This window comes from Microcaecilia unicolor, chromosome 3 (assembly GCF_901765095.1).
Source record: "Microcaecilia unicolor chromosome 3, aMicUni1.1, whole genome shotgun sequence".
Lineage (NCBI taxonomy): Eukaryota > Metazoa > Chordata > Amphibia > Gymnophiona > Siphonopidae > Microcaecilia > Microcaecilia unicolor.
The window spans coordinates 361,387,145-361,414,545 of NC_044033.1; the positions used below are offsets into that span (position 1 = coordinate 361,387,145).

General features: G+C 43.1%; 1 protein-coding gene across 1 annotated transcript in view; it reads right to left on the reverse strand.

The window, feature by feature from the left end:
- GPRC6A (G protein-coupled receptor class C group 6 member A) overlaps positions 1–20,274 on the reverse strand; it is a 78,976-nt gene extending 58,702 nt beyond the window's left edge. Inside the window, exons 1-2 of the mRNA XM_030195523.1 lie at positions 19,663–20,274; positions 14,319–14,622 (exon numbers count right to left, since the gene is read on the reverse strand). Of these exons, the coding sequence (XP_030051383.1) occupies positions 14,319–14,622; positions 19,663–19,862 (504 nt within the window). The 5' untranslated portion in view covers positions 19,863–20,274. The remainder of the gene's footprint in view (positions 1–14,318; positions 14,623–19,662) is intronic.
- Positions 20,275–27,401: the final 7,127 nt, after the last annotated feature.

A 27,401-nucleotide genomic window follows, 5' to 3' on the forward strand; every position in this document is an offset into this window, starting at 1 on the left:
ATAAAATGGGGCATTGCCTTGTAAAATCTTAAAAAGAAAACAATAAAATGTAAATAATATCCTAGCCTCTATTGGAAGCCAGTGAAGGCACAAATAAAAACTAGAAACAAGTTCCTAATCCTGACTAATCACTATCACCCTATCCAGCTTATTTTCGAAAGAGAAAGATGCGATATTTCGACCCAAATCGGGAGATGGGCGTCCGTTTCCCGTGGGCGCCCAAATCGGTATAATCAAAACCCGATTTTTGGCGTCCTCAATTGCAGTCCGTCACAGAGACGAACAAAGATCTCAGGGGCGTGTCGGAGGCGTGGCGAAGGCGGGACTGAGGCTTGGTTATCGGCCGAGGAGAGATGGGCGTCTTTAGCTGATAATCGATACAAGAAGGGCGTTTTTGACGAGAATTTGGTCCGCTTTATTTGGACCCTTTTTTTTCAGGTCCAAGTGCCAAAAAGTGTCCCAACTGACCAGATGACCACCGGAGGGAATCGGGGATGACCTCCCCTGACTCCCCCAGTGGTCACTAACCTCCTCCCACCAAAAAAAACCCACTTTACGAACTTTTTTTCCGAGCCTATATGCCAGCCTCAAATGCCGTACCCACCTCCATGACAGCAGAATGTGTTCTATCCTGTGACAGCCTTTCCCTGGTTCTGATGGTGGTCTCAGGTGAGTGTGACACCTTTTCTGTTAAGGGCACTGCAGAGTCACATCAGCAATGCATTGTGGTGGGTGTAGGGTATTGGGCTTCGTGATTCCACTAGCTTGTGTTAAATGCTCACGATGATGGTAGTTGGTAGGCTCTACTCCCATGGTGCTTTTCCCTCTGCTTACTGGGTCAGAGTGTGCCCTGTTTTGTTTCCGGTAGTCCATGAGGTAGTGGCCATTTGTATAAGACACTTTTAGATCCCTTTCATGTGTTAGCCACGTTACAGCACTTAGTTCTTACCTTGAATGTTGCTGAAAGAGGGCATTGTACACCATTCTGCCAGCTCTGACCTACTGCTAATCTCAGTACCAGCGAGACTTGTTGTCAGTGGGGCACAACCTCTGATCTGCAGTTAAATATGAGTAAAGGTGCTTATTCAAATAAAGGACGTTTTCAGCGAGATTAGTCTTCAGGTGTCAACTGCTGTGCCAAGGTTATACACCAGCAACAAGTCCTGTCCCTGGAGCACCTTTAGTGGGTACTGCAGTGCACTTCAGGCAGGCAGACCCAGGCCCATCCCCCCCCACCCGTAACACTTGTGGTGGTAAATGGGAGGCCTGTAAAACCAACTGTACCCACATGTAGTTGCCCCCTTCACCCCTAAGAGCTATGTTAGTGTTGTACATTTGTCCCTCCCACGACTAAATGGCTTGGATTGGGACGTTTCTGAGCTGGGTGTTTTTAGTTTCCATTATCGCTAAAAAAAAACCCCGCCCATCTCAGAAGGGACCAAATCCATGGCATTTGGTCCGTCCAAACCATATTTTCGAAACGAAAGATGGACGCCCATCTTTTTCGATAATACGGTCTGTCCCGCCTCTTCACATACCCGTTTTCGGACAGACGCCCATGGAGATGGGTGTTCGTGTTTGATTATGCCCCTCCACGGCTATTAGGGACGTCACTATAGGTAATATGATTTACCTGTTAATTACCACTATGAAAATCTTAGGTATAATTATTGACAAGTATGTGTGATTTGAACTTCAGGTGTCTAAGGTGAAATCCAGTGTCTTTAATACATTGTGCAGTTTGAAGCGATTGAGACCTTTCTTTCTGAATTCAATCTTCTGTTCTTTGATCCAAACACTAGTACTCTCTAAGTTTGACTACTGTAATGCCATTTACTCAGGTTTAAAGTACTCATTAGTCAAGAAACTTCAATGATCGCAGATCACTGCTGTCTGGTTCCTCGTTATACCAAGAGGGGCATAATCGAAAGGGGCGCTCAAGGTTTGCTGAGGACGTCCTCGCAGGACGTCCCGGAGAAGGGGTGGGGAAACCCATATTATCGAAACAAGATGGGTGTCCATCTTTCTTTTTGATAATACGGTTGGGGATGCCCAAATCACGAAATTTAGGTCGACCTTAGAGATGGTCGTCCTTAGAGATGGTCGTCCCTGATTTTCGGCGATAATGGAAACTTAGGACGCCCATCTCAGAAACGACCAAATCCAAGCCATTTGGTCATGGGAGGAGCCAGAGTTCATAGTGCACTGGTCCACCTCACATGCCAGGACAGCAGCAGGGCACACTAGGGGGATAGTGCTGGGCAGACTTATACGGTCTGTGCCAGAGCCGGTGGTTGGGAGGCAGGGATAGTGCTGGGCAGACTTATACGGTCTGTGCCCTGAAAATGACAGATACAAATCAAGGTAAGGTATACACAAAAAGTAGCACATATGAGTTTATCTTGTTGGGCAGACTGGATGGACCGTGCAGGTCTTTTTCTGCCATCATCTACTATGTTACTATGTTACTGCAGTGGACTTCAGAAATTGCTCCCAGGTGCATAGCTCCCTTACCTTGTGTGCTGAGCCCCCTAATCCTCCCCAAACCCACTCCCCACAACTGTACACCACTACCATAGCCCTAAGGGGTGAAAGGGGGCACCTACATGTGGGTACAGTGGGTTTCTGGTGGGTTTTGAAGGGCTCACATTTACCACCACAAGTGTAACAGGTAGGGGGGTGATGGGCCTGGGTCTGCCTGCCTGAAGTGCACTGCAGTACCCACTAAAACTGCTCCAGGGACCTGCATACTGCTGTAATGGAGCTGGGTATAATATTTGAGGCTGACATAGAGGCTGGCAAAAAATATTTAAAAAGTTTTTTTAAGGTTGGGAGAGGGTTGGTGACCATTGGGGGAGTAAGGGGAGGTCATCCCCGAGTCCCTCCGGTGGTCATCTGGTCAGTTTGGGCACCTTTTTGAGGCTTGGTCGTAACAAAAAATGGACCAAGTAAAGTCGTCCAAGTGCTCATCAGGGACACCCTTCTTTTTTCCATTATGGGTCGAGGACGCCCATGTGTTAGGCAAGCCCTAGTCCTGCCTTCGCTACGCTTCCGACATGCCCCTGTGAACTTTCGTCATCCCCGCGACGGAAAGCAGTTGAGGACATCCAAAATCGGCTTTTGATTATGCCGATTTGGGCGACCCTGGGAAAAGGACGCCCATCTCCCAATTTGTGTCAAAAGATGGACGCCCTTCTCTTTCGAAAATAAGCCTGCAAATATACCAAAGCAACTCCTCTCCTGGATAAATTACATTGACTTCCAATAAATTCTCGGATTACCTTTAAACTTTGTGTACTTGTTTATCAAATTTTGTATGGTTTACTACCTTGCTACATGCAAAACCTGATAAAACTGCCTTTATGAAATGCTTTTCCTACGTCTAGGGACTATCTCATCCTTCATTACCCAACTTGTAAGAAACTTCACTATAAATCCATTCATAACGCAGGCTTTACCTATCAAGTTACAAAGATATGGAATTCTCTGCCTAATCCAGTGTTTCCCAAACTGTGCGCTGTGGCACCCTGGTGCTCCGTAGTGACCTCTCTGGGGTCCGCTGCAAATTCCAACCTCCCTCCCACCCGAACCGCTACTGCACACAGCAGTGCAGCAGTGGCAGAAAAAGAACAACAACAAAAGAAGCAAGCACAGGACTGCTGCAGCCTTCAAGCATGTGCTGTCAGTTGTGCTGGTCCTCTACCCCCAGAACTGGAAGTTGACGTCAGCAGGGGCAGAGGACCAGCAGAGCCGACAGCGCATGCCTGAAGGCTGCTGCGGCCCCGCTCTTGTGTGTTTTTTTTTTGTTGTGGCCAATAGGACAGGGAGTAGATGGCGCTCGGGACTCAGAGGCATCTGCTGAGGAGGTTGGATGAAAACAGAAGATGGGATGAAGTAAAAAAAAACTGAAGCCAATGGGTCAATAGTCTCTGTTTCCATTCCCATTAAAAAAAAAAAAAAAAGCAAGCTAATCTATGAGCTGCTGCATCCGAATTGTCATTCATTATTGTTGGTAGCATTTTTTATTTAATCTCACTTATATTTTTAAACATGCTGGCTTGTACAGCATACAGATGTCCAAAGAGGAAGTATAATAATGGAATAACGTTTCATAGGTAGAATTGTAATTTGTTGTAAATCGTAATCAGTGTGTTATTTGGAGGGGGCTGGTTATAGGGACACCCTAGCACTGATTATATTTGTGCAGATAAAAAGATGGAGACCTGTGTGGCTAAGGGGGAGGGGGGGCCGAGACCTATGTGGCCGGGGGGGGGGGGGGGGGGGGGCTGAGGTTGGGGGGGGGGGGTGCTGTGAAAAATTGCTCAGACACGAAGGGTGCTGTAACCTGAAAAACTTTGGGAACCACCTGCCTAATCAATTAAGATAAGTTACTGATTACCTTTTATTTCGTAAGCTATTGAAAGCATTTTTATGTAGTAAATCTCTTACTCACATTAGTAATTGTTAGTTCTCGGGCATGCTTGGAACCCTGCTCTTGTTATTCAATAATAGTGAAGTTTGTGTATTGTATTATTACTACATATGCTATTACTAATTGTATTGTATTTTTTGCAAAAGTTTATTTTTAGCCACTTTGAACCCAAACTTGTTTGGGATAATGTGGGATATAAATGTTATAAGTAAATAATCAGATCTGGATAATGAATAGTAAGCCACACTGCTGGTTAGTGCTGGGGCAGTCTGGGGATGGAGCAGACGCCAAACTGTTAACTTAGAACAGCTAAGTAGATATCCAGGTATTGCTGTTGTATATCGGTGGTACCTGGGTAACTCCCTGGCATCCACTTTGTGCCTTGATATTTTATGCCAGTACCTAGATAAGACCCAGCACTAAATATCTGGTCATAATTCATCCAGTGGTGGTCAGCATTTAACAAAACACTAACTGCTGGCTAAATATCAACATATATATATATATATATATATTTTTTTTTTTTCTGTTTCTCAATGGAACAAGCAGGTGAACCTGCTGTATCTTGATAAATAATTTAACAAGAAATTTTATGCATCTGAAAAATCAGTTTCTTATAAGAGGGTTCTGCTCTCCAAGAAGTTCTGGGAGAAGAGGGATATTGCTAAGTCAGTTTCAATGACTGAAAGGCCTCTAATGAATCTGGTAAAAGTTTTATTCCTCCAAATAAATATACAAAGCAACCACCCCAACTTACTTTGAGGAAATATTTACTTCCTCACAGATTACATTTTACAGCTCTACCAATTAGATCAAATTTTTAAAAGCATAGCTTTTACCAAAACAATTACATAAAAAAAAAAAACAATGATAAAAGACAATAGCACATTAAAAATTTAATACTAAAAGCAACATAAAAAATGTTTGTTTGTTTTTTTAATTCTTAGTATAGATCAAAATTCACATTGGTCTCAGGGGTGAAGTACTTCTTTGCATGAGAAAAGAGTGGCACCTGAGGGTGATTGTATCTGATGATTTTAAGGTGGCCAATCATAAAAGGCATTAATAAAAGCCAGAAGGATGCTTCAGTTCATAGGCAGGGAAATGACCACTAGGAAAAGTGTTTCTGTATAAGTCTTTGATGAGACTTCCTTTAGAGTACTGTGTACAGTTCTGGAGACCAGACCTTCAGAAGGTTAGAAACAGGATAGAGTTGGTCCAGAGGACAGCTAGTGTAATGGTCAGTGTTCTTTATCATATATGAGGACAGATATAACCCCCTCCCCCCTACTATTCAGCCAGCAGCGGTTAGCTAACCCCAGTATTCAGTACCGGGCCGCATATGGGCATTAGCACTAAAATCTGGGGCTGTCCGCTGAAGTATATGCAGGTCCTGGACAATATCCAGCTGGTCTCACGCAAGAGAGTTATGTGGCCCTGACTGAATATTGACCAGGACTCGTATAACTTTGGATTTTTTTCACCCCTGGTCCTCAGAAAAGCTCCCCTCCTCTCTTCTCCTCCCCAGTCCATGAGGCAACAGCCACTTCCACCAACATGATCCCCCACACCCCCACGGTCTAGATAGACTCCCTTTGTGCCTACATTTCCTCCCAATGGGGTCATCAGGGGCAGGAGCAAAGCCTCCTCACTCTTGTTCTTTGCTGCTGCTTAAAAAAAAAAAAATAAATGCTGTGACCTCTTGTGATAGTTCGCAGCATTTGTGTAATACCGTAAGGTTGCCATGACAGATATGGTAGCCATTTTATCTCAGCAGTGGCAAGGGACAGGAGTGAGAGGGCTTTGCTTCTGCCCCTGATGACCCAACTGGACCACCAGGGAGGAAAGGTAGGCCCAGAGGAGCATACCTGGACTGCAGGAGGTGGGGGGTCAGGGGTCATTCCCAGGGGTGATGGGAAGGTTTGCTGACTCATGGGCCGGAGGGGGGGGGGGGAAGAGGAAGAGAATAGGGTTTTTGGAGGGAAATTGGGGGGGGGGGGGGGGAGTTATGTGGGCTCTGATTGAGGCCCGCAAAGCTAAGCATGTGAAGTTAGGACAGCTTTTGATCTGTCCTAAATTCACCCACTTAGCTATGCAGGTCCCAGCACTAAATACTGTCAGCATCCGCATAACCCTTGGCTCCTCCCTAATGCTGCCCCCTATACCACCCCTGACCTGCCCATCTGGGGCCAGTCAGAGGCAATATTCAGCAACATTGCCCGCTATAGTGCCACTGACTATTCATTTATTTATTTGTGACATTTACCGTATTTTTTGGACTATAAGACGCACTTTTTCCCCCCAAATTTGGGAGGAAAATGGGGGGTGCGTCTTATAGTCCGAAGGTAGAGATTTCCCTCCCTCCCTCCCTCCGAGTTCGAGATCGCCTGCCTGCCCGCCCGCCCTCCCTCCCTCCGAGTTCGGGATCGCCCTCCCCCCCGGCCCTGTCACCACTTCTCCCTACTCACGCAATCTTCCCTGGTGGTCTAGTGACGTTGGGGCAGGAAAGAGCCCCCTCTTTCCTGCCCAGCGCGCTGCTCTCCATCCTCCTGTATGCAGCCTGACGGTCTCGGCGAGATTCAAAATGGCCGCTGAGACTTCAATTCTCGGCGGCCATTTTGAATCTCGCCGAGACTGTCAGGCAGCATACAGGAGGACGGAGAGCAGCGCGCTGGACAGGAAAGAGGGGGCTCTTTCCTGCCCCGACGTCACTAGACCACCAGGGAAGATCGCGTGACGTGAGTAGGGAGAAGTGGTGACAGGGCCGGGGGGAGGGCGATCCCGAACTCGGAGGGAGGGATTCGGACAAGACGCACCGGAGCACCTAGGTTTTAGAGGAGGGAAAAAGGAAAATTTTTTTTTCCTATTTCCCTCCTCTAAAATCTAGGTGCGTCTTATGGTCCGGTGTGTCTTATAGTCCAAAAAATACGGTATATCCCACATTATCCCAAACAAATTTGAGTTCATTGTGGCTTACAATAAACAGTATAAGATACATAAGAAAGAATAATGCGTAAGAAGGTAAATTGTTGTAAGAATCCAGTTTTACAATGCAGTATCATAAACATGTTTTGGATAACTATGGATATTAACATTTAGAAAATACATTATGAATGAGAAATTGTACATGAAGCAAAGAGAAAGTTAATGGTAAATAGAATAATAACCAGTTCAAGTAATAATTAATTGTTTGAGATATGGTCATTCTTATATCAGGGGGTTAGGCAGAAGTAAGCAATTTAAACGGGCAGGAGCCTTTCCTACCCACTTAAATCACTTTGTATATCGGCCTGAAAGATCTCAGTATCACGCTTATTATCGAAAGAGGATGCCCATCTTTTGACACAAATCGGGAGATGGGTGTCCTTCTCGCAAGGTCATCTATATCGGCATAATCGAAAGTCGATTTTTTTGACACCCTCGACTGCTTTCCATCGTGGCGACGACCAAAGTTCACAGGGGCGGGTCGACAGGGTAGGGAAGGCGGGACTGGGGCGTGATTAGGAGATGGTCGTCCTCGGCCGATAATAGAAAAAAGAAGGGTGTCCCTGACAAGCACTTGGCCGACTTGGTCCATTTTGTTTCACGACCAAGCCTCAAAAATGTGACTGAACTGACCAGATGACCACCGGAGGGAATCGGGGATGACCTCCCCTTACTCCCCCAGTGGTCACTAACCCCCTCCCACCATAAAAAAGTTTTAAAATACTTTTTTGCCAGCCTCTATGCCAGCCTCAAATGCCATACTCAGGTCCATCGCAGCAGTATACAGGTCCCTGGAGCAGTTGTAGTAGGTGCAGTGTACTTCAGGCAGGCGGACCTAGAGGGGGGTTTGGGGGGCTCAGCACCCAAGGTAAGGGAGCTATGCACCTGGGAGCAATTTCTGAAGTCCACTGTAGTGCCCCCTAGGGTGTCCGGTTGGTGTCCTGGCATGTGAAGAGGACCAGTGCACTACAAATGCTGGCTCCTCCCACGACAAAAGGACTTGGATTTGGACGTTTTTGAGATAGACGTCTTTGGTTTCCATTATAGCCGAAAACCGAGGACGACCATCTCTAAGGTCGACCTAAATGTGAAGATTTGGGCGTCCCCGACTGTATTATCGAAACGAAAGATGGACGTCCATCTTGTTTCGATAATATGCGTTGCCCCGCCCCTTCACGGCACCGTCCTTATAGTTGGGTGCCCTTAGAGATGGTCGTCCCCGTTCGAAAATGCCCCTCTATGTATACTTTAGAGGAAAGGTGGGAGAGGGAAGATTTGATAGAGACATTTGAATGACCACGGGAGACCTTTTTTAATTGAAATAGAAATGGGTGAAGGGGAAAGAGGATAGACTTAGGGGTAATCTAAAGAAACACTTCTTTACAGAAGGGGTAGTGGATGCATAGAACAGCATCCCAGTAAAGGTGGTAGAAACAGACTGATTCTAAATTCCAGAAAGCATGAGACAATCACAGATGATCCCTGAGGGCAGTGGTGTAGCCAAGGGTGGGCTTGGGTGGGCCCAGGCCCACCCACTTTGGGTTCAGGCCCACCCAGTAGTAGCATACCTATGATGTGGCTGGCAGGGATTCCCAAGCCCCATCAGCCGAAAACTCCCAACAAGTGTCCCTCCTGCATACCTTGTAAGTAGCAGATCTTCGCCTGCAGTGACATACATACTGCTCGCACCGGCCCCACAGCCTTCCCTCTGATGTATTTCTGCCTAGGCGGAAACAGGAAGCTGCATCAGACGGAAGGGTGTGGGGCCAACATGAACAGTGTGTATTAGTTGCTGCTCGCTGCTGGTGAAAATCTGCTATTTAAAAGGTATGTGGGAGAGGGGGGATGTTTGAGAGACCATATGGCATGCAGGCGAGAGGAGAGACCAAATCACCTGTGGGACGGGGCGAGGTTCTTCTGCCCACCCATCTTGGGCCCAGGCCCACCCAAAATTGGATGTCTGGCTACGCCCCTGCCTGAGGGAGAGGAAGGAATTGTGAGCTCAATAGTTACTATGGGTGGTCTCTATCTCCAATCATTTTCTGTTTCTGTTTCTATGTTTAATCAGAAAATGTACCCACTTGTTTTCAAAATATCTTAAATTCAGTTTAAGGGAATTACACACAAGAAAGGTTTACCAAAGAGATTAGTAATTGCCAATCTGAGATACCATATTTCCTGTCAATTTGTTAGGAAAGAGATTTAAAGTCAAGAATACAATTTAGATCATAAGTTTACTCTAAATCCAATTTAAACATCAATAGGTGTTTTTTTGTAGTAGTTTGCAGGGTAAAATTTTCTTTTTAAATTGGCATAATCAATGCACATACATCGAATACAATTTGAATTTCCTTTATGAAATGTACTAAAATGGTCAAATAAATTTTTTTTTGTCTTTATCTTTTATTCTTAAACCTTGCTATAGATTTCTAGCATTTTAATCCCTGAATATGTGGAGAAAGCTGCAAAGCATGTTGGGTATTGTTTTACCTGTTTGGGTATATACAGTGCACTCCATTTAAGTGCACGTCAGATAAATGCATGATCTGTTTAACTGCATGCCGTACTTCGGTCTCGTTTTTGGCGCCATACATTTCTATGGGGACAAACTTCGGTTTAGCGCACCACTGATAAGTGCAAGATTCGCTTATATGCATGGTTTAATACCGCTCCTCTACAGGAAAGACTCCGCATAAGCGCACGCACGGAATATGGAAGCCGATTGGCGCGTGACAACCAACAAGATTTCAAATTTAGCGCTCCTTTAACTGCCACAGGCAGAATAAGTGAAAGAACGTTGCTAGAGTGTACACTGAGGTCGTAGTCATCGTTGCATAACTGTAAGACTTTAACACTGGCTGAATGAATAGAAGTTCTTAAAAAATTAGAAAACAAACAAAGTCAAGCATCTATTGCTAAAGAATATGGTGTCAATCCCAGTCAAATTTCACGTATCTTGAAGCAGAAAGACCAGCTTCTGGAAGACTGGCAAAACAATACAAATCCACACCGGAAACGAAAATGGGCGGGAAAAGCTGAGGAGGTAGAAGATGCTCTTCTTCGGTGGTTTTCTCAAGTCAGAAGCAGACAGTTTCCTGTCAGTGGTCCACTGCTTGTGGAGAAAGCTAATCAGCTAGCTGAAAGTCTTGGACTAACTGAATTCAAAGCCACTGTTGGATGGTTGGACAGATGGAAGGAGAGGAACAACATAAAATTCAAGAAACAGCATGACAAGATGCTGAAAATTGGGTTGTTTCAGTTCTTCCTACCATCTTGAATGAGTTTGCACCTCGTGACATTTTCAATGCTGACGAAAATGGTCTCTACTGGCGAGCGATTCCTGATGGAACACTTGCATTCAAACAAGCTGAAACTACAGGAGGTAAAACATTGAAGGATCGACTGACGATCCTCCTTTGCTGCAATATGGATGGGAGTGAGAAGTTGGAACCCCTCGTCATTGGAAAGAGCAAACAGCCCCATTGCTTCAAGAATGTTAAGCGACTTCCTGTGTCATACGAGGCTAACACAAATTCAGGGATGACTGGGGAGATTTGGAAGCAGTGGCTAAAGAAGTTAGACACTAGAATGTGGGCACAAAAACGTCAGATTTTGTTGCTTTGTGATAATTGTGCTGCACACAGTGATGATGTCAGGCTGTCTAACGTCAAGATGGTCTTCCTGCCACCAAACACTACCTCTCTGATCCAACCTATGGATCAGGGCATAATAGCCAATTTCAAACAACATTATTGGGCTCTTGTGCTATGTCGTCTGATGAGCATTATGGATGACCAAACTGGCAAGGATAAACGTGCTGTTGAACTGGCTCTTAATCTATCACTGTTGGATTCCCTACATATGCAGAAAGAAGCCAGGTAACCATTGTGAACTGCTACAAGCGGGCAAGCTTTGTTAGGGATGTGGAGAGGGATGAAACAGATGCAGCTGTTGCAAATGCGTCAGATGAACAGGCTATTGACATCCCAGCCTGTGTTACTGAAGAGGAGTTTCATCACTACGTAGTTGTTGATTACGATCTACAAACAGCTGATGACAGCACTGATGTCCAGATATGTGCCTACACGCAGTCAACGGCTGATGATGAAACAGATGATGAAATGAGCAGCGAGGCACATGCTGACGAAATTCAACAATCTCCTGTCACTTTTGCAAGAGCGCTGGAGAGTCTGAACACCGTGCGGGCCTATCTGGAGGCCACTGGATGTCAGTGCTATGACAGTTTTTACCGTCTGGCAGACGTAGCCTATGGAACTCAGACACAAGAGTGTACAGAGGACTATGACCGATTACTTCAAGTAAGCCTAACGTCAGTTAACGAAGACTGTATAACGTCAGTTAACGGAAACTGTATACTGTACGTTTATCAGATGTCAAGCTTCTTTGTGTCACAATGGTTAAGTGCACGCTCCGGTTAACTGCATGTATTTCTTTGGTCCCAGACCCTTGCACTTAAACGGATTGCACTGTATTTTACTCATGTTAAGTAAATTGCACATATCTGGTGGTTCTCTCATACTTAAGTTATAAAAGATAAAAAAACTAAACAACAAACAAATAAATGCTGTTTTATACTTTCTTTGGATTGAAGCTTCAAGGCTACTGCTATTGATTTTAGAGTCACCTGATAGGGCATGCACATGGCTAAAGTTACTGCTTCATTTTTGGTTCATTTGAATGCTTGGAGTAGCCTTGTGGTTAGTTCAGTGGACTTTGATCCTGGGGAACTGGATTCAATTCCCACTGCAGCTCCTTGTGACTCTGGGCAAGTTACTTGCCCTAGGAACAAATAAGTACCTCTATATAGTATGTAAATCACTTTGAATGTAGTTGCAAAAACCACAGAAAGGTGGCATATCAGTTCCCAATCCCCTTTTCCAGAATTTGGTTTGTTTCACATATTAATTTAAATAAAAGATTTTAAATGTGCTCGAGGGGATCCTTTAAGTTTCTGCATTAATCAACCTTTACAGGCCACAAAGGGATCTCACTAAAAGGAGATGCAGGACCACATAGAGGTGAGGAGAGGAAAGATGTTTGTTGGACCATTTAGGGGGGGATGAAAGAGGGGAGATGCTTGATAAGAGGAGATGAGGGAGAGATGCTGGAGGAGAAGAAATGAGAGAGGAGGCAAAGATGCTGAATCATGTTGGGCAAGGGAGGAGAAGAAAGATGCCAGACCATTTTGGGGAGGGGAGGATGGATGGGAGCAGGGAGGATAGATCAGGAATGAATAGAGACATTGAGGACAATTGCTGGATTGGAGAGGGGAAGGAGAGAGAGACACACAAGGAATGAGGGGAAAGGGAAATGGTACTTGATATACCCCCTTTCTGTGGTATTTTGCAACTACATTCAAAGTGGTTTACATATATACAGGTACTTATTTTGTACCTGGGGCAATGGTAGGTTAAGTGACTTGCCCACAGTCACAAGGAGCTGCAGTGGGAATCAAACCCAGTTCCCCAGGATCAAAGTCCGCCGCTCTAACCGCTAGGTTTCTCCTAGGCTAATGGTAATAGATGATAGGGTGGGAGATGGGAGAAGGGGACTGACTGGCAGATCTGAGGGATAGGAGAAGACTGCTGATGCTGGGGGAGGGGTGAGTCTTTAGTGAGTGGGAGAGAGGAACAAAGGGAGAAGGGATGGAGAATCAGGTGGAGAGATGTTGTGAGGATCAGGGGGGAAGGGGGCATAGGAAGCAGTGTAAACAGACGGGACTATGAAAAGATAGGGAGAATATAGAAATGGAGATAAATTGAGGAGAAATAGGAAGCTGGGCAGGGGGTATCAGAAAGAGGAAATGACCTAGATGTCACGAAAGGTTGAGTTACAAGGGAAGAACTAGGACTGGTGAGGAAATAAGAGTCAAAGAAAAGTAGATGAGGGCTTGGGAGATGATAAAATTGGAAAGATGACCCCTAGCAGTAGTACCAACAGACTACTACTAGGGGTTGCCTGCACCATTTTAGATGTTGGCGCTGATGAGGGTAGGAGCGACTGGGCATCACTCTTGCCTAACTAGTAGACACTAGGGATTTTTGTATAAGATATGTATGGGAGAGCCTTGGGGTCAGGGTGGAAATTGGCTGCTAGAGGGGGCATTTTGATGGGTGCAGGGGGTTGCAGGAGGGAGCTTCAGCTGGGTGGGGGAGGGGCCCTATGCCCCCTATCCAGTACTGCAGGTTTGTGAGTCACCTGGTATATCAAGGTGTGGTAAAATCTCTCCTGTTATCTCACCTTGATAATTTTCCCACAAAGGCTAAAACACTAGAACGGTGGGCACACAGACCCCTTGAGTGTTCAGGGAGAGCAGGTGCAGGGTTTTAATAATTTTTCAAGCCACCGTTCCTGTGGCTAGCATGGTTTTCAGAGGAAAACACTGTATTGGATTTCATTTTGCAAATGGGTTTGACGGTCAAGGCTGTCTGCAGATTTCCCTGATAGGGTATGATATATATTCAGATAATTTCCAAAAGGAGTGGAGGAGTGGCCTAGTGGTTAGGGTGGTGGACTTTGGTCCTGAGGAACTGAGCTCAATTCCCACTTCAGGCACAGGCAGCTCCTTGTAACTCTGGGCAAGTCACCTAACCCTCCATTGCCCCATGTAAGCCGCATTGAGCCTGCCATGAGTGGGAAAGCGTGGGGTACAAATGTAACAAAAAAAATGGATATGAGTTCAAGATGTTCTCAGCATGACTGTGCTTATTTGCTGTGTGTGTGGCTTGCTCCCTGATTCATGGTTACACCTACCACTTGAAAACAGGTTTAGCATATGCATGCCCATATATTTTTAAATGAACAATTATATCACTTAAGTACATAATTAATTACATCACCTTCAAACGAGGCAATCCCTGCTGATATACTAAAATCTTACCAGTGGTATGAGGTCTAAATTCAGCAACCTGGAAATTGCCATGGTCTCTTCCGAGTAACTGCCTCCCACCACAGCCTTCACTCGTGGAATGTAGTTTGTGTAGTTACACTGGAATTCCACAAAATTCTCAGAAGTGTTGAATTTGGAGAGAAATCGCATAGCTGCGGCCAAAGCCACTGTGACCTCTGCACATGTGTCGTATATTTCATAACCTAATTTAATTCCAGGTAACAGTGTAGAATTGTTTATTGATTCAATAGCAAAGATCATACACATGGACTGAAGAAACCCTTGTATTTCAAATCTGTTAAATAAAAGAAAGCAAACCACAAAATATATTGAATTTTATTGATCTGAAGAGACATACACCTGAATGAAAGCAGATACATATTCCAAAATTTGGTAGTTCACAGCAAGATGACATAAGCAAATTATTTGACTTTATTAAATTCTAGCACGTGGATTCACAGTTTTCACTTGAAAAGTGCATGGACAGAGAGCTGAAATCCTGCTGCCTTTAAGGGGTTAACATCAACACCTGCCTTTGTTTTGGGTAACACAAGGTAAGTTCATCCCATAATTCTTTTGTCTTAAGTCAAAACATGTTGCTAAACAAACGCTAATATTCAGCCTATAACTCAGTGAAACATACTAGAAAAGCTAGAAAAACAGAGTTCCCTTTCAACCCCTGACTAACTTAGCAGTGTTTCAGGATTTACATTAGCTTGATATACTGTAGGGGTTCTAATACTCCAGAGAACTGAAAAACAGCCAAACACAATCCAAAGGGTTGTGTGGAATGAATGTAAAGAAATGAGGAAAGAGGGAAATACCCTCAGAAACCAAGGCTTCTGCCAAGGTCTAATCAACAAGACACTATAAAATACTTTGTACCCGTGATCAAGTTTCTTTCATGGGGTAAGTATTCCCTACTCCACTCATTCAAAAATGCCCATATAGGAGCATCATACAAAATTGCCCATAATAGAGCACAAATTTTTTATACAAAAAAGCCCATAATAGAGCACAAATATTAAAGATAACTGAGTAACAAAAACTGTTCAAGCTACAGCATGGCATGCATCAACTTAGCTCAATAAATGCTGGCTTGACAACTGTCGGTTGTAAGAGAAGTTTAGTCAGCTTGAGACCGATACCCCTGTCAGTATGATCCAACTGAGTGGTTCCTGATGAAGCCCTGTTATGGGTGAAACGAATCGGGCCCCGTTGAAAAACAACAGTTGAATTGTGGGGTTGTCAAGCCAGCATTTATTAAGCTAAGTTGATGCATGCCATGCTGTAGCTTGAACAGTTTTTGTAACTCAGTTATCTTTAATATTTGTGCTCTATTATGGGCTTTTTTGTATAAAACCTTTGTGCTCCTATATGGGCATTTTTGAATGAGTGGAGTAGGGAATACTTACCCCATGAAAGAAACTTGATCACGGGCACAAAGTCTTTTCTAGATAATAGTGTCTTGTTGATTAGACCTTGGCAGAAGCCTTGGTTTCTGAGGGTATTTCCCACTTTCCTCATTTCTTTACATTCATTCCACACAACCCTTTGGATTGTGTGTGGCTGTTTTTCAGTTCTCTGGAGTATTAGATTACCTGTTTAGGATTAACAGCCCATACTGTTCTTTTTACCGTAATACTGTAGGGGTTCTCAACCCAGTTCTCAGGACAAACCTAGCCAATCAGATTTTCAGGATATCCACAATAAATATGTAAGCTGTAGCATATCTCCATTCTATGCAAATATCTCATACATATTCATTGAATATATCCTGAAAACCTGACCGACTAGATGTGTCCCAAGGACTGGGTTGAAAGCCTCTGATATACAGTCAATTGCACTATGGCATAGCAAGGTATTTTCCAACACATTAGATTGAAAGAATGAAAATTAGGAGAAAAGTCAAGCTGAGAGGAGAGAAGAGTGGTGAAAAAACAGGGAGAAGAGACAATTATTTGTGCCACCATTTGAAGATGTCTGGTTACCCATAAAATATACTCTGTTCTTTTACTTACTTAATTTCAATGGTACTCTGCTAGCAAAGGTATAATAGCAATATAACAGCAACAAGCACAATTCATTTGTGGTCGTTATTTGAACATAGAGTTAAGTTAAATAATAATTAGAAGAAAGCTGGAGAATGGGCTGTATGGAGGGACATTTTTGACATGATGTCTAAATTTGACTTTGGGTGTTTTGCAGCAAACATCCAAAAATCAAGTAGTGAAAAATGACCATTTTCAAACCAGAAAACCATATATCCTTTTTTTCTTTGAAAATGACCATTTTCTAGATGTTGTTGTGCTTAATACATCTATCTTTTTGGACCATTAAAAAAAAAAGTCCAAGTGAAAAACGTACAAAATGAAGCCATTGAGATGTAGGAGGAGCCAGTTTTCCTAGTAGACTGGACACACAGGCATTCCAGCAGACCAGTGGGGCACACTAGGGGGACCTCTCATAAAAGGTCCTAGGTTCACATCTCACCATTACCCCCTTATATTGTAAGGTGAGCCCTTCAAAACCCACAAAAAACATACTGTACCCAACTATACACCACTAGAATAGCCCTTATGGCTGCAGGTGTCACCTATATGTCGGTACAGTAGGTTTTGGGGGGCTGACACTTTCCACCACAAGTGTAATAGTTAAGAGTAGATTATGAGTCTGGGTCACCTGCTGTACAGTGCATTGCATCAACCACTATTCCAGGGACCTGCTTGCTGCTCTAATAGGACTAGCCATAATATCTGAAGCTTCCATACAGGCTGGTATGTAATGTTTCATTTACATCTTTGTGGGGTGGGTGGGGATCAGAAGGAATAGGAGGGTATCTTTGCTTTATTCCTGCAGTGGTCGTCTGGTTATTTAGGGGCCCTTTTTCTAAGCTCCAGTAGGGTTAATGTGCGGGTAGCACTCACCAAATTGGCCCTTCCGCAGGGGTAGCATGGGCACCTTGCAGTAGTTTTGAAGTTGGTGTGTGCTGCCCGGTGGTAATCATCAGTGGGGCCACATTGCTGCTTGCTGCCTGATTACCGCACGAGTAGCACGTGAGTCCTTACTGGCAAGTAAATAGGTGGTATTAAGAACTCAGGCAGTAAATCGCACACTACTTTTCATTTTAGTGCATGGCCATTTACTGCCCCATTAAAAAAAAGCCTTTTTCTCAGCCGCATTAAAAAAAATGGCTCAGCGTGTACCAATTTCACATGCCCACATAGCTTAATAAAAGGGTCCCTTAAGGCACTTTTTTGTGGCTTATTCTTTATTAAAAACTGGTCTAGACCAAAACATCAAATTTATAGCCCTGGATGTTTTGTTTAGTTCCATTATGGCGGAAAAACACGCCCCTAAGATGCCCCCTTGTGATTTGAACACACTTCTGACAGACCTCATAGAAAAACATCTAAAAATTGGTTTTGAAAATACCAATTTGGATGTTTTTGTGAGATTAACATCCAAATGCAGATTTGTGCCACTTTTTGGACATTTTTCTCTTTTGAAAATAAGCCCCATGGTAGTCCATTCTCTGGTTTTCTTTTCACTCGAATGGGATTTTGGATTCAGCTCACTCCTTTTTTTTTTTCAGATATAGCAGGTATTTTACCTGTGTCCACAAAGCTTGTAATCTAAGTGGGCAATTCTGTAACTTGGTTCCTCACATTAAGATACCTCGATGCCAAATCTAGAGCTGCATCTGGGCACCAAGATTCCATTATAGAATCCTAGCAGAAATCATCAATGAGGCATCAAGATTTGGCTGTGCCCCCTTTGCCAGATCTATGGATGCTGTAAGTTGGTGTGCCCACGTGCGCCATACATTGTAAAGTTTTGACTCTACCAAGTGGTTCGTGATAAAATGCCATGGTATTTTGGTAAGGTTTTCACTCTGTCCTGGTCTGGAAGGTCTTTAAGATCCGATGTCACTGAATGGTTGGATTTGCATTTGCTACTACTCGAGTGTCAGCCTTTTTAGTTGCAGGAATGCTTATGTGGAAGACTTTGCCTGGCCAGTTGCACATAAGTACTAGTATTCAGCAATTTAAGAAAATGTTAAAAACACAGCTTTTTGTACAATCTTTTTTTCTGACGGCCAATGTAGGGTTGGAGAGTTTGTGATGGCAGTATTTTATGTCATATGTGTCAATGAAGATTTCTTTCTATTATTTTTATTTTGTATTTTAATATGTATTTTTTTATGGAAACCACTTAGTATATAGGTGGGTTAGAAGTGTTTAAAAGAAACAAATAAATAAACTTATGAGGACACGCCCATGTCCAACCATGTTCCACCCATGTGTATGCCCCCTTGCTTTTATGCCTTATACTAATTATGTGACCCCTTATAAAATAGCTCTTAGCGCACTTGTGTTTGAAAGCGCCTATTAAGGCACAACTTATACTTGCAAGGTGCACAAAAATGCATGTGCACACATAAGGGGTCTGTTACTTAGGCGTGCTGGTGTTTTTAGAATGCGTTAAAAATAGGCACACGCTAAACGCTAAAGATGCCCATAGGAATACATTGGCGTCCCTAGTGTTTAGCATGTGCCTATTTTTAGTGCACGCTAAAAATTGCAGTGTGCCTTAATAAATGACCCCCCGAGAATTGGTTTGCATGTATCTTATTAAGCAATGGAGGGTTAAGTGACTTGCCCAAGATCGCAAGAAATGGAAGTGGGACTTGGTTCCCTGGTTCTCAGCCTGCTGGTCTAGCCATTAGGCTACTTATCCACTCCAGGGTCAATATTCAGCCGGCGGCGGCCAGCATTTTTTTGGTCACTGCCCTGGATATTCAATGCTGGGCCATGTCTGGGCACAGGTATTAAATTAACCAGTTATGCATAGCTGGATAACACTTATACAGTCAAGCACAATATTCAGCACTTAACCAAATATGTTAAACTGGATAAAAATAGGACTGTTTTATGTGGTTCCATTTTCCCAGTTAACCGCTGAATATCAGCATTTCACCAGAGAAGTGCTAATTCCACCCACAGAATACCAACAAAATTGCTGGTTTCAGTTTATTTTATTTATTTATTTGTTACATTTGTATCCCACATTTTCCCACCTATTTGCAGGCTCAATGTGGCTTACATAGTACCGTAAAGGCAGTTATAAAATGTATCAATCACCAGCTCCTAATGATAGAAACTGTTATTTCTCATCATAATTTTATTTTTATTTATTTGTGACATTTATATCCCACATTATGCCAAACAAGTTTGAGTTCAATGTGGCTTACAATAAACAGTATAGGATACATAACAAAGAATAATGCATAAGAAAGTAATGAACTGCAGTGTTAACTTTTCATATTACTCACCCAGCACAGTATGGGATTTCTGGTCTCTGGGGATTTCCTGGACCTGAGCGCACCGTTCTTCCGTGAATGGCAAACAAGCCTCCTATAACAATATCTCCAGGAGAACTGATGGCTACGAATTCGTCAGGAGTACGGCAGGGTTGTACAGCACCGAGAATGACCACAAAGCAAGGAAAGAACAAACAGCCAACGAAGGCCATGTTTCTGTTTCACACCGCTCCAGCACTTCATGTGAAGTCAGTATTGCCAGCTGCCAAGTGTTCCTTGTATCACCTACTAACATCGGACAAGGAGAAAGGCTGAAGTGAAAGTCAGACACACCTTGCTATTACTGACAGCTAGGTCCACCTATGCGCAATGTTGCAGTGATGCCACTAGGATGATCAGTCAACCCCTTATGTAATTGGCAGAGCCTCAATTGCCCCAGTGAGTGATCATAAATTCTTTGATTCTTAAAAGGTACTTATAACTAAGTGCTGCCTGGTTGTTTTGTCAGCATATTTCTTCATAAAACCAGAGCTGCTTTCAGCTGGAGTAGTGGTAATACACTTGTTTTGGCACTGATGCAAAATCTTTACTGGGAGGCTGTGGATTTTGGAGATTTCACTGCTAATTTCAGGTATTTTATAGGTGCAGAAGTCCAAGTCCCATCACCAGAGAATTGGCATTCATGGTCCTGTGGTCTTTATTAATTTACAACTACTGTGTTACTGTGTTCTTAGTTTGGACATGATTAGCCAAGATTTGTGACTTAGGAACATTTCTGGTGGGGAAAAAAAAAACTTATTTGCTTGCATTGTCAAATAAAAATAACATTCTATCATGTAAAACATACATCTGGTGCCTTGCATATTTTGCAAAAATTAAATAAACCTCTATCTGCAAGTTCTTAGGCTGCCACTGACTTGGAATGATGTCCTGCGTTATCAGCATCATTACATTATGCGTGACCCTCCTCAAAAACAATTTCTTGCTAAGCAGGCTTGCCTCTGACATCACCAACCTCTGGACGGGTAGAGGAGGCACACTGCAAATGCTCACACCATGATGTCATCCAGGATTGAAGTGTGAAAAAAAGCATGGATGCTCCCCCTTCTCTTTAGCCCACCAATCTGTCTGCTTTCCTCCTTCCGCTCATGCCCATACCTTCCATTATCTCTAGAACAGAACAGCCTTCTTTTTCCCTCTCCTCTATGTATCTGTCTTCTTTGTTCACAAGTCCTGCTTTCCGATTCCCCTTGTTCCTGTAACTCCCTCCTCCATTTTCTTTTATTTCCTCTTTCAACTTCAGTTCCAGTTTGCCTTCTACGTCTCATGGTCCTCTTCTCTATTTCCACTCTCGTGTTTTTCTTTTTCCCCTCTTTAATTAAGCGTCTTCTCTTTTCTAATTTCTTTCTTCACCCCAGTTTTTTTTTAAATCTTCTCTCATTGTCCCCAGGTTTCTCTTTCCTGCACCCAATCTATTCAAACTTAGGTTTCTCTCTGGCTTTATTTATTTCATTTGATATACCTGCATTTCAAAAGGACCATATCAAAATGGTTTGCAATACTTGGTTATAATTGAACATAGACCAGTATGCCTGATTTCAGTGCTGGGCAACATAGAGGGGCATAATCGAACGTTGCCGGCGAAATATTTCACCGGTGATCTATTTTGGTGGCAGCGCAACAGCTGGCCGGAACCGTATTATCGAAAAAGATGGCCAGCCACCTTTTTTTCGATAATACGGTTTAGCCCAGCCAAATGCCTTGGATTTCGCCGGGTTTGAGATGGCCGGTTTTGTTTTTCAGCAATAATGGAAAAAAAATGCCGGCCATCTCAAACCCGGCGAAATCCAAGGCGTTTGGTCGTGGGAGGAGCCAGCATTTGTAGTGCACTGGTCCCCATAACATGCTAGGACACCAACCGGGCACCCTAGGGGGCACTTCTAACAATTCTTAAAAAATATACAAATACCTCCCAGGTGCATAGCTCCCTTACCTTGGGTGCTGAGCCCCCCAAATCCCCCCCAAACCCACTCCCCACAACTCTACACCATTACCATAGCCCTCATGGGTGAAGGGGGGCACCTACATGTGGGTATAGTGGTTTTTTTTTGGGGGGGGGGGGAGTTGGAGGGCTCAATACTTAGCACCACAAGTGTAACAGGTGTGTGGGGGGGATGGACCTGGGTCTGCACCCATTAAAAACTGCTCCAGGGACTTGCATACTGCTGTCAGGGAGCTGGGTATGACATTTGAGGCTGGCATACAGGCTGGCAAAAAAGGTTTTAATTTTTATTTTCTTAGTGTGGGAGGGGGTTGGTGACCTCTGGGGGAGTATGGGGAGGTCATCCCCCATTTCCTCTGGTGGTCATCTGGTGAGTTGGGGAACCTTTTTGAGGCTTGGTCGTGAAAATAAAAGGACCAAGTAAACCCGGCGAAATACTGCTTAACGCCGCTTTTTTGTTTTCCATTATCCGCGAAAGCCGGCCATCTGGTAGCCACGCCCATGCCCGCCCATGTCCCACCTTCTCTACGCTGTCGACACTCCCCCTTGAACTTTCGCTGATGAGGCGACGGGAAAGCGGCGATCCTGTCAAAAAAGCCGCTTTCGATTATACCGATTTCGCCACTTTTGAAAGATCGCCAGCGATCACTTTCGAAAATAAGCCTGATAGTGGAAACTATTATAAAGAATAAAATTATACAACACGTAGACAAACATGGTTTAATGGGACAGAGTCAGCATGGGTTCAGCCGAGGGAAGTCTTGCCTCACCTATTTGCTTCATTTCTTTGAAGGCATGAATAAACACGTGAGACGGTTGATGTAGTGTATCTAGATTTTCAGAAAGCTTTTAATAAAGTTCCTCATGAGAGACTCCTGAGAAAATTAAAGAGTCATGGGATAGGAGGCAAGGTTCTGGTTTGGATTAGGAATTGGTTATTGGACAAAAAACAGAGGGTAGGGTTAAAAGCTCATTTCTCTCAACAGAGGAGGGTGAATAGTGGAGTGCCGCAGGGATCTGTACTGGGACTGGTGCTATTTAACATATTTATAAATAATATGGAAATCAGAATGACGAGTGAGGTGATTAAATTTGCAGATGATACAAAACTATTCAAGGTTGTTAAAACACATGCGGACTGTGAAATATTGCAGGAAGACATTAGGAAATTGGAAGACTGGGCATCCAAATGGCAGATGAAATTTAATGTGTACTTAGCGGTAAGGTCTCTCGTGTTAACCATTTGGTAATTGCCTACGTGCGTCAAGTCAGAGTTACCGTATGATTTTCACCGTGCACCAGAAAATAAAATATATTTTCTGGTGTGTGTAGCGGACAGCATAAAAAATGAAATTACCGCATGGGCCACATGGTAGCCGGGTGGTAACTCCAAACTGACGCATGTTGGGTGCGTGAAGGCACCTATGCGACTTAGTAACAGAGTACCATATCTGCTTAAGTTGATATTCATCACTTAAGTGGCCATGGTTACTGCATTAAAATAGGACAGATTCTTATGCAGGTCCTTTTATGTGGTAAACCTGGCCGTTTAAAGGTTGAATATCAGCAATTTAGCAGCTAAGTGCTGACTCCGCCCCCAGACACCCTTAACATAGGGGGCTTTGTGTTCAGTGCTGTTAAGTGTCACTAAATATTAGCACTCAGCCCCGACCAAAGGATTCAACTTAATTTCATTCTGGGTCCAGGAAAACATAAGTTTTATCAGAAAATTTCACAATACATTTACATGGAAATTGAAAGAAAATGGTCTCTTCCAGTGTCACTGAGACCTGAGGGCTAAAAGAGCCTTCCATCTCATGTGAGTGGCATGGTAGAAGTTAGGAAATATTAACAGTGATTGACCCAGAAAACTAATACTCTTAAAGCAAAAACACAAACGGGGCCCACATAAAGGCTTTATGCTGGTTGCAAAGAGTATATCATCAAGAAACTTCAGACAACTCAGAATACTGCAACTAGACTAATATTTGGAAAAACAAAATACGAAAGTGCCAAACCCCTAAGAGAGAGGCTGCATTGGCTTCCAGTTAAAGAACGTACGGTGTTTAAGGTATGCACGCCGATTCATAAGATTATTCATGGAAACGCTCCAGCCTATATTTCCAACCTTATCGATCTCCCATCCGGGAACGCTAAAAGATCAGCACGCACATTCCTGAAACTTCACTTTCCAAGCTGTAAAGGTCTAAAATACAAGTTAGTACATGCGTCTAACTTTTCCTACATTGGCACGCAGATGTGGAATGCATTGCCACCTGATCTGAAGACTATGCATGGCCTAACTAACTTCCGAAAATCATTAAAAACTTATCTTTTCAACAAGACTTACCAGAACATTCAATAATAGGATTTCTAACACATCGCTAGTTACTTGATAGTCTGACTGTTTACTTGTTTACTGAATTGATTATATCCATTCTGTTACACTTATTCTGTTTGTAATTAATTGTTTATCAACACTTGATATTCTGAATGTTCACTTGCTTATCGAACTGATACTACTCATTCTGTTACACTTCCTCTGTATGTAATTAATTGTGTGCCTACTTTCTAACGATGCTTGTCATGATATAATATTGTAAGACACATTGAGCCTGCAAATAGGTGGGAAAATGTGGGATACAAATGCAATAAATAAATAAATGTGGACATTTTTGTGAGAAAAATGTCCAAATGCAGATTTATGTCACTTTTTGGACGTTTTTCTCTTTTGAAAATTAGCTCCATAGTGCTTCCACACTTCCTCTAAAGTGATTTCCTCAGATTTTTCTTCAACCAATGAAAACTCTTATGTCCAACTACTGGTACTCCAGGCTCTCCAAAAGCACCATCTAGGCATCTACCTCTATGGCAGACTCACTTGACCTAGTACCGTAGTTGGAGGTAAGAATTTTCCTTGGTTGAAGAAAAAAACCTGAGAAAGTCACTTTAGAGGAAATGTGAGAAGCACTTGGTGAACTAGAAAGTTCTTTGCTGAATCGTTTCCTCTCTGTATTACAAATCCCTATTCAAACACATATTAAGCAAAGTGGGAATACTGTTGGGTTTCTGGATAAATGAGTGAGAGATGCTCACTTTGGAAGATCCAGCTGATAGCCAACCTGGCTGTTGTAGGATGAATGGTAGCACCTTTGGCATCTAATTCCCCTCTCATCGCTAGATCAGCCAGAGTTTTTCTGGGTTGAGGGGAAGTATTGCAGCTCTCGGGGCTCAGTGTGGTGTCAAATGCGCTTTGAGCCATTGCTCCTCCAGCATTCACTGGCTCCCAAGATATCAATGTTGTCTATGGAAGCACAAAGCCCTTCAGAGTCTGCTGGGTTAAACCTGGAGAAGCTGATGATTCAGCTGGGTAAATTCGACTCTTCCTCTTGCACTTCACCATGTTGTCTCAACGCTACAGTAAACACATTGCACAAGCTTCCTGTCTTCCTGTTCAAGTCACCATCTTGCCTCCAGAGGTCTTTGCTTTTTAATATTAAACTTTGTTCTGGAGGTACAAGTAGGCACTGATTGTTCTTTGAGTTTGTATGGCTGCCAAGATTTACTGTTTTGATCTGACTGCAACTGCTTTTCGCTGTCCACTACCTAGTCTTGCCTAATGGTTGGCCTGAGGCAAGCCTTCCATAGATTATGAGTTATGACCTTATATTTGTTTACTTTTAAATAATAAAGGGGTCCTTTTACTAAGGTGTGGTAAAAAGTGGCCTTAGGACACCAATATGCAGGTCTTTCCCACGTGCTAAGGCTATTTTTACTACAGCCAGAAAATGACCAATTTTCTATTTTTCTTATTAACGGTTGTGCACTAATGTTACCATTAGCACTTGGCTGTTAACAAAAATTAGTGCATGAGCCCTTACTGCCGCCCATTTTATAGGTGGTAAGGACGCTTTTCCTAATACCATGCTAAACAGCGCGCGGTAATGTGGTTGCACTAACTGATTCACGCTCTCATGCCCACTCTCTACCCCTAGACATGCCCCCTCTAAGAAAATTTCAGAAATATTTTGTAGCACATGGTTTACGCGTGCACATTAGCATTAGGATTTTACGCAGGATGCCTGAGTGTGTCCCACTGTAAGTCCTTTTAAGCTGTGGTAAGCATAAGCAAGTGCTTACCGCAGCTTAGTAAAAAGACTTCAAAGACTTTTATATTTGGCACCTGCTAGTATGATAGTCCTCTGCTTTGGCTATTTTCCATAGTGTTATCCAATCCATTTTCTTATGAATAATAAAACATGAAACATGATTACCTTCACAATTGACATCATTTTATTCTGTTTCTGTAATGAAAAAATCAAATGAACGCAGAGTCCTGAATTTTTTGCAATCGCCAGATAAGTTGTCTGGGCACACCCAGATAAATAAGATTACAATAATCCAACCTGGACAGAACCAATGCCTGTACCAATAATCTGAACTACTCAAATTCAAAATACTTTCTTAAAATACATCTGATCAGTCTGCCCATCTACAGAGTGTTTGCTGCCTGTAGCCAGTGTTTGTGTCTCCCTACACTTCAATGAGTGTCTGCTGGTTGCAGAAGGACTTTGTGGTCATCGGTACTGTAGCTCTGTACTGACAGTTCAGCCACTTCAAAATCGCTACAACTTCATTTACAATCAGCTGTTTTTCCTACTGCTCCTGTTTCCACAGCCAGAGCAACCCACCCACTACTGAGGCGTCGTGATTCTACCAGCGTCCTGGAAGTGAAGTGAGCAGTATAATATCACTGCTTCACTGCTCTCTATCAACAGTTCAGCCACTTCTGAATCGCTGCAACTTCAATTTCCTCTACAATCACTTCATGATTATTTGTTGTTCTTCAACTTTTGTTTTTCAATAATATTTCTATGTAATCACACCTCTTAATTGCTCTTTTATATAATTCTGCCACCAGGTTAACTGCTCTGTCTACCATCCCACATATTGCATATAAGATTATTTTGCTATCCCAGAACTACACTAGACTATAGTTGTCTCATTTATTATTCCATCATACATCATGCATATAATCTTTCACACAAACACCGAATACTTGTTTCAAAGTTCACCATTAGCAAGTTAAGAGACTTGTTATTCTGTTTAATAAACTTACTCATTCTATCAAGACACCTAACTCTTTCCACTAATGTTTTTGAATCCTTCTATAATATCCCAGTGATACAACTAAATACCAAAATAATCCCTCCACTTTCACAATGATTCAAATATAAAACCTCCTGCTAAGCAACATTATAAAAAAGGCTCAAACGTCTCTTACAATAAACGCATACTCACTAAAGTCCCTATATCAAAGTACATAAGTACATAAGTAATGCCATACTGGGAAAAGACCAAGGGTCCATCGAGCCCAGCATCTTGTCCACGACAGCGGCCAATCCAGGTCAAGGGCACCTGGCAAGCTTCCCAAATGTACAAACATTCTATACATGTTATTCCTGGGATTTTGGATTTTTCCAAGTCCGTTTAGTAGCGGTTTATGGACTTGTCCTTTAGGAAACCATCCAACCCCTTTTTAAACTCTGCTAAGCTAACCGCCTTCACCACATTTTCCGGCAATGAATTTCAGAGTTTAATTACACGTTGGGTGAAGAAAAAGTTTCTCCGATTTGTTTTAAATTTACTACACTGTAGTTTAATCACATGCCCCCTAGTCCTAGTATTTTTGGAAAGCGTGAACAGACGCTTCACATCCACCTGTTCCACTCCACTCATTATTTTATAT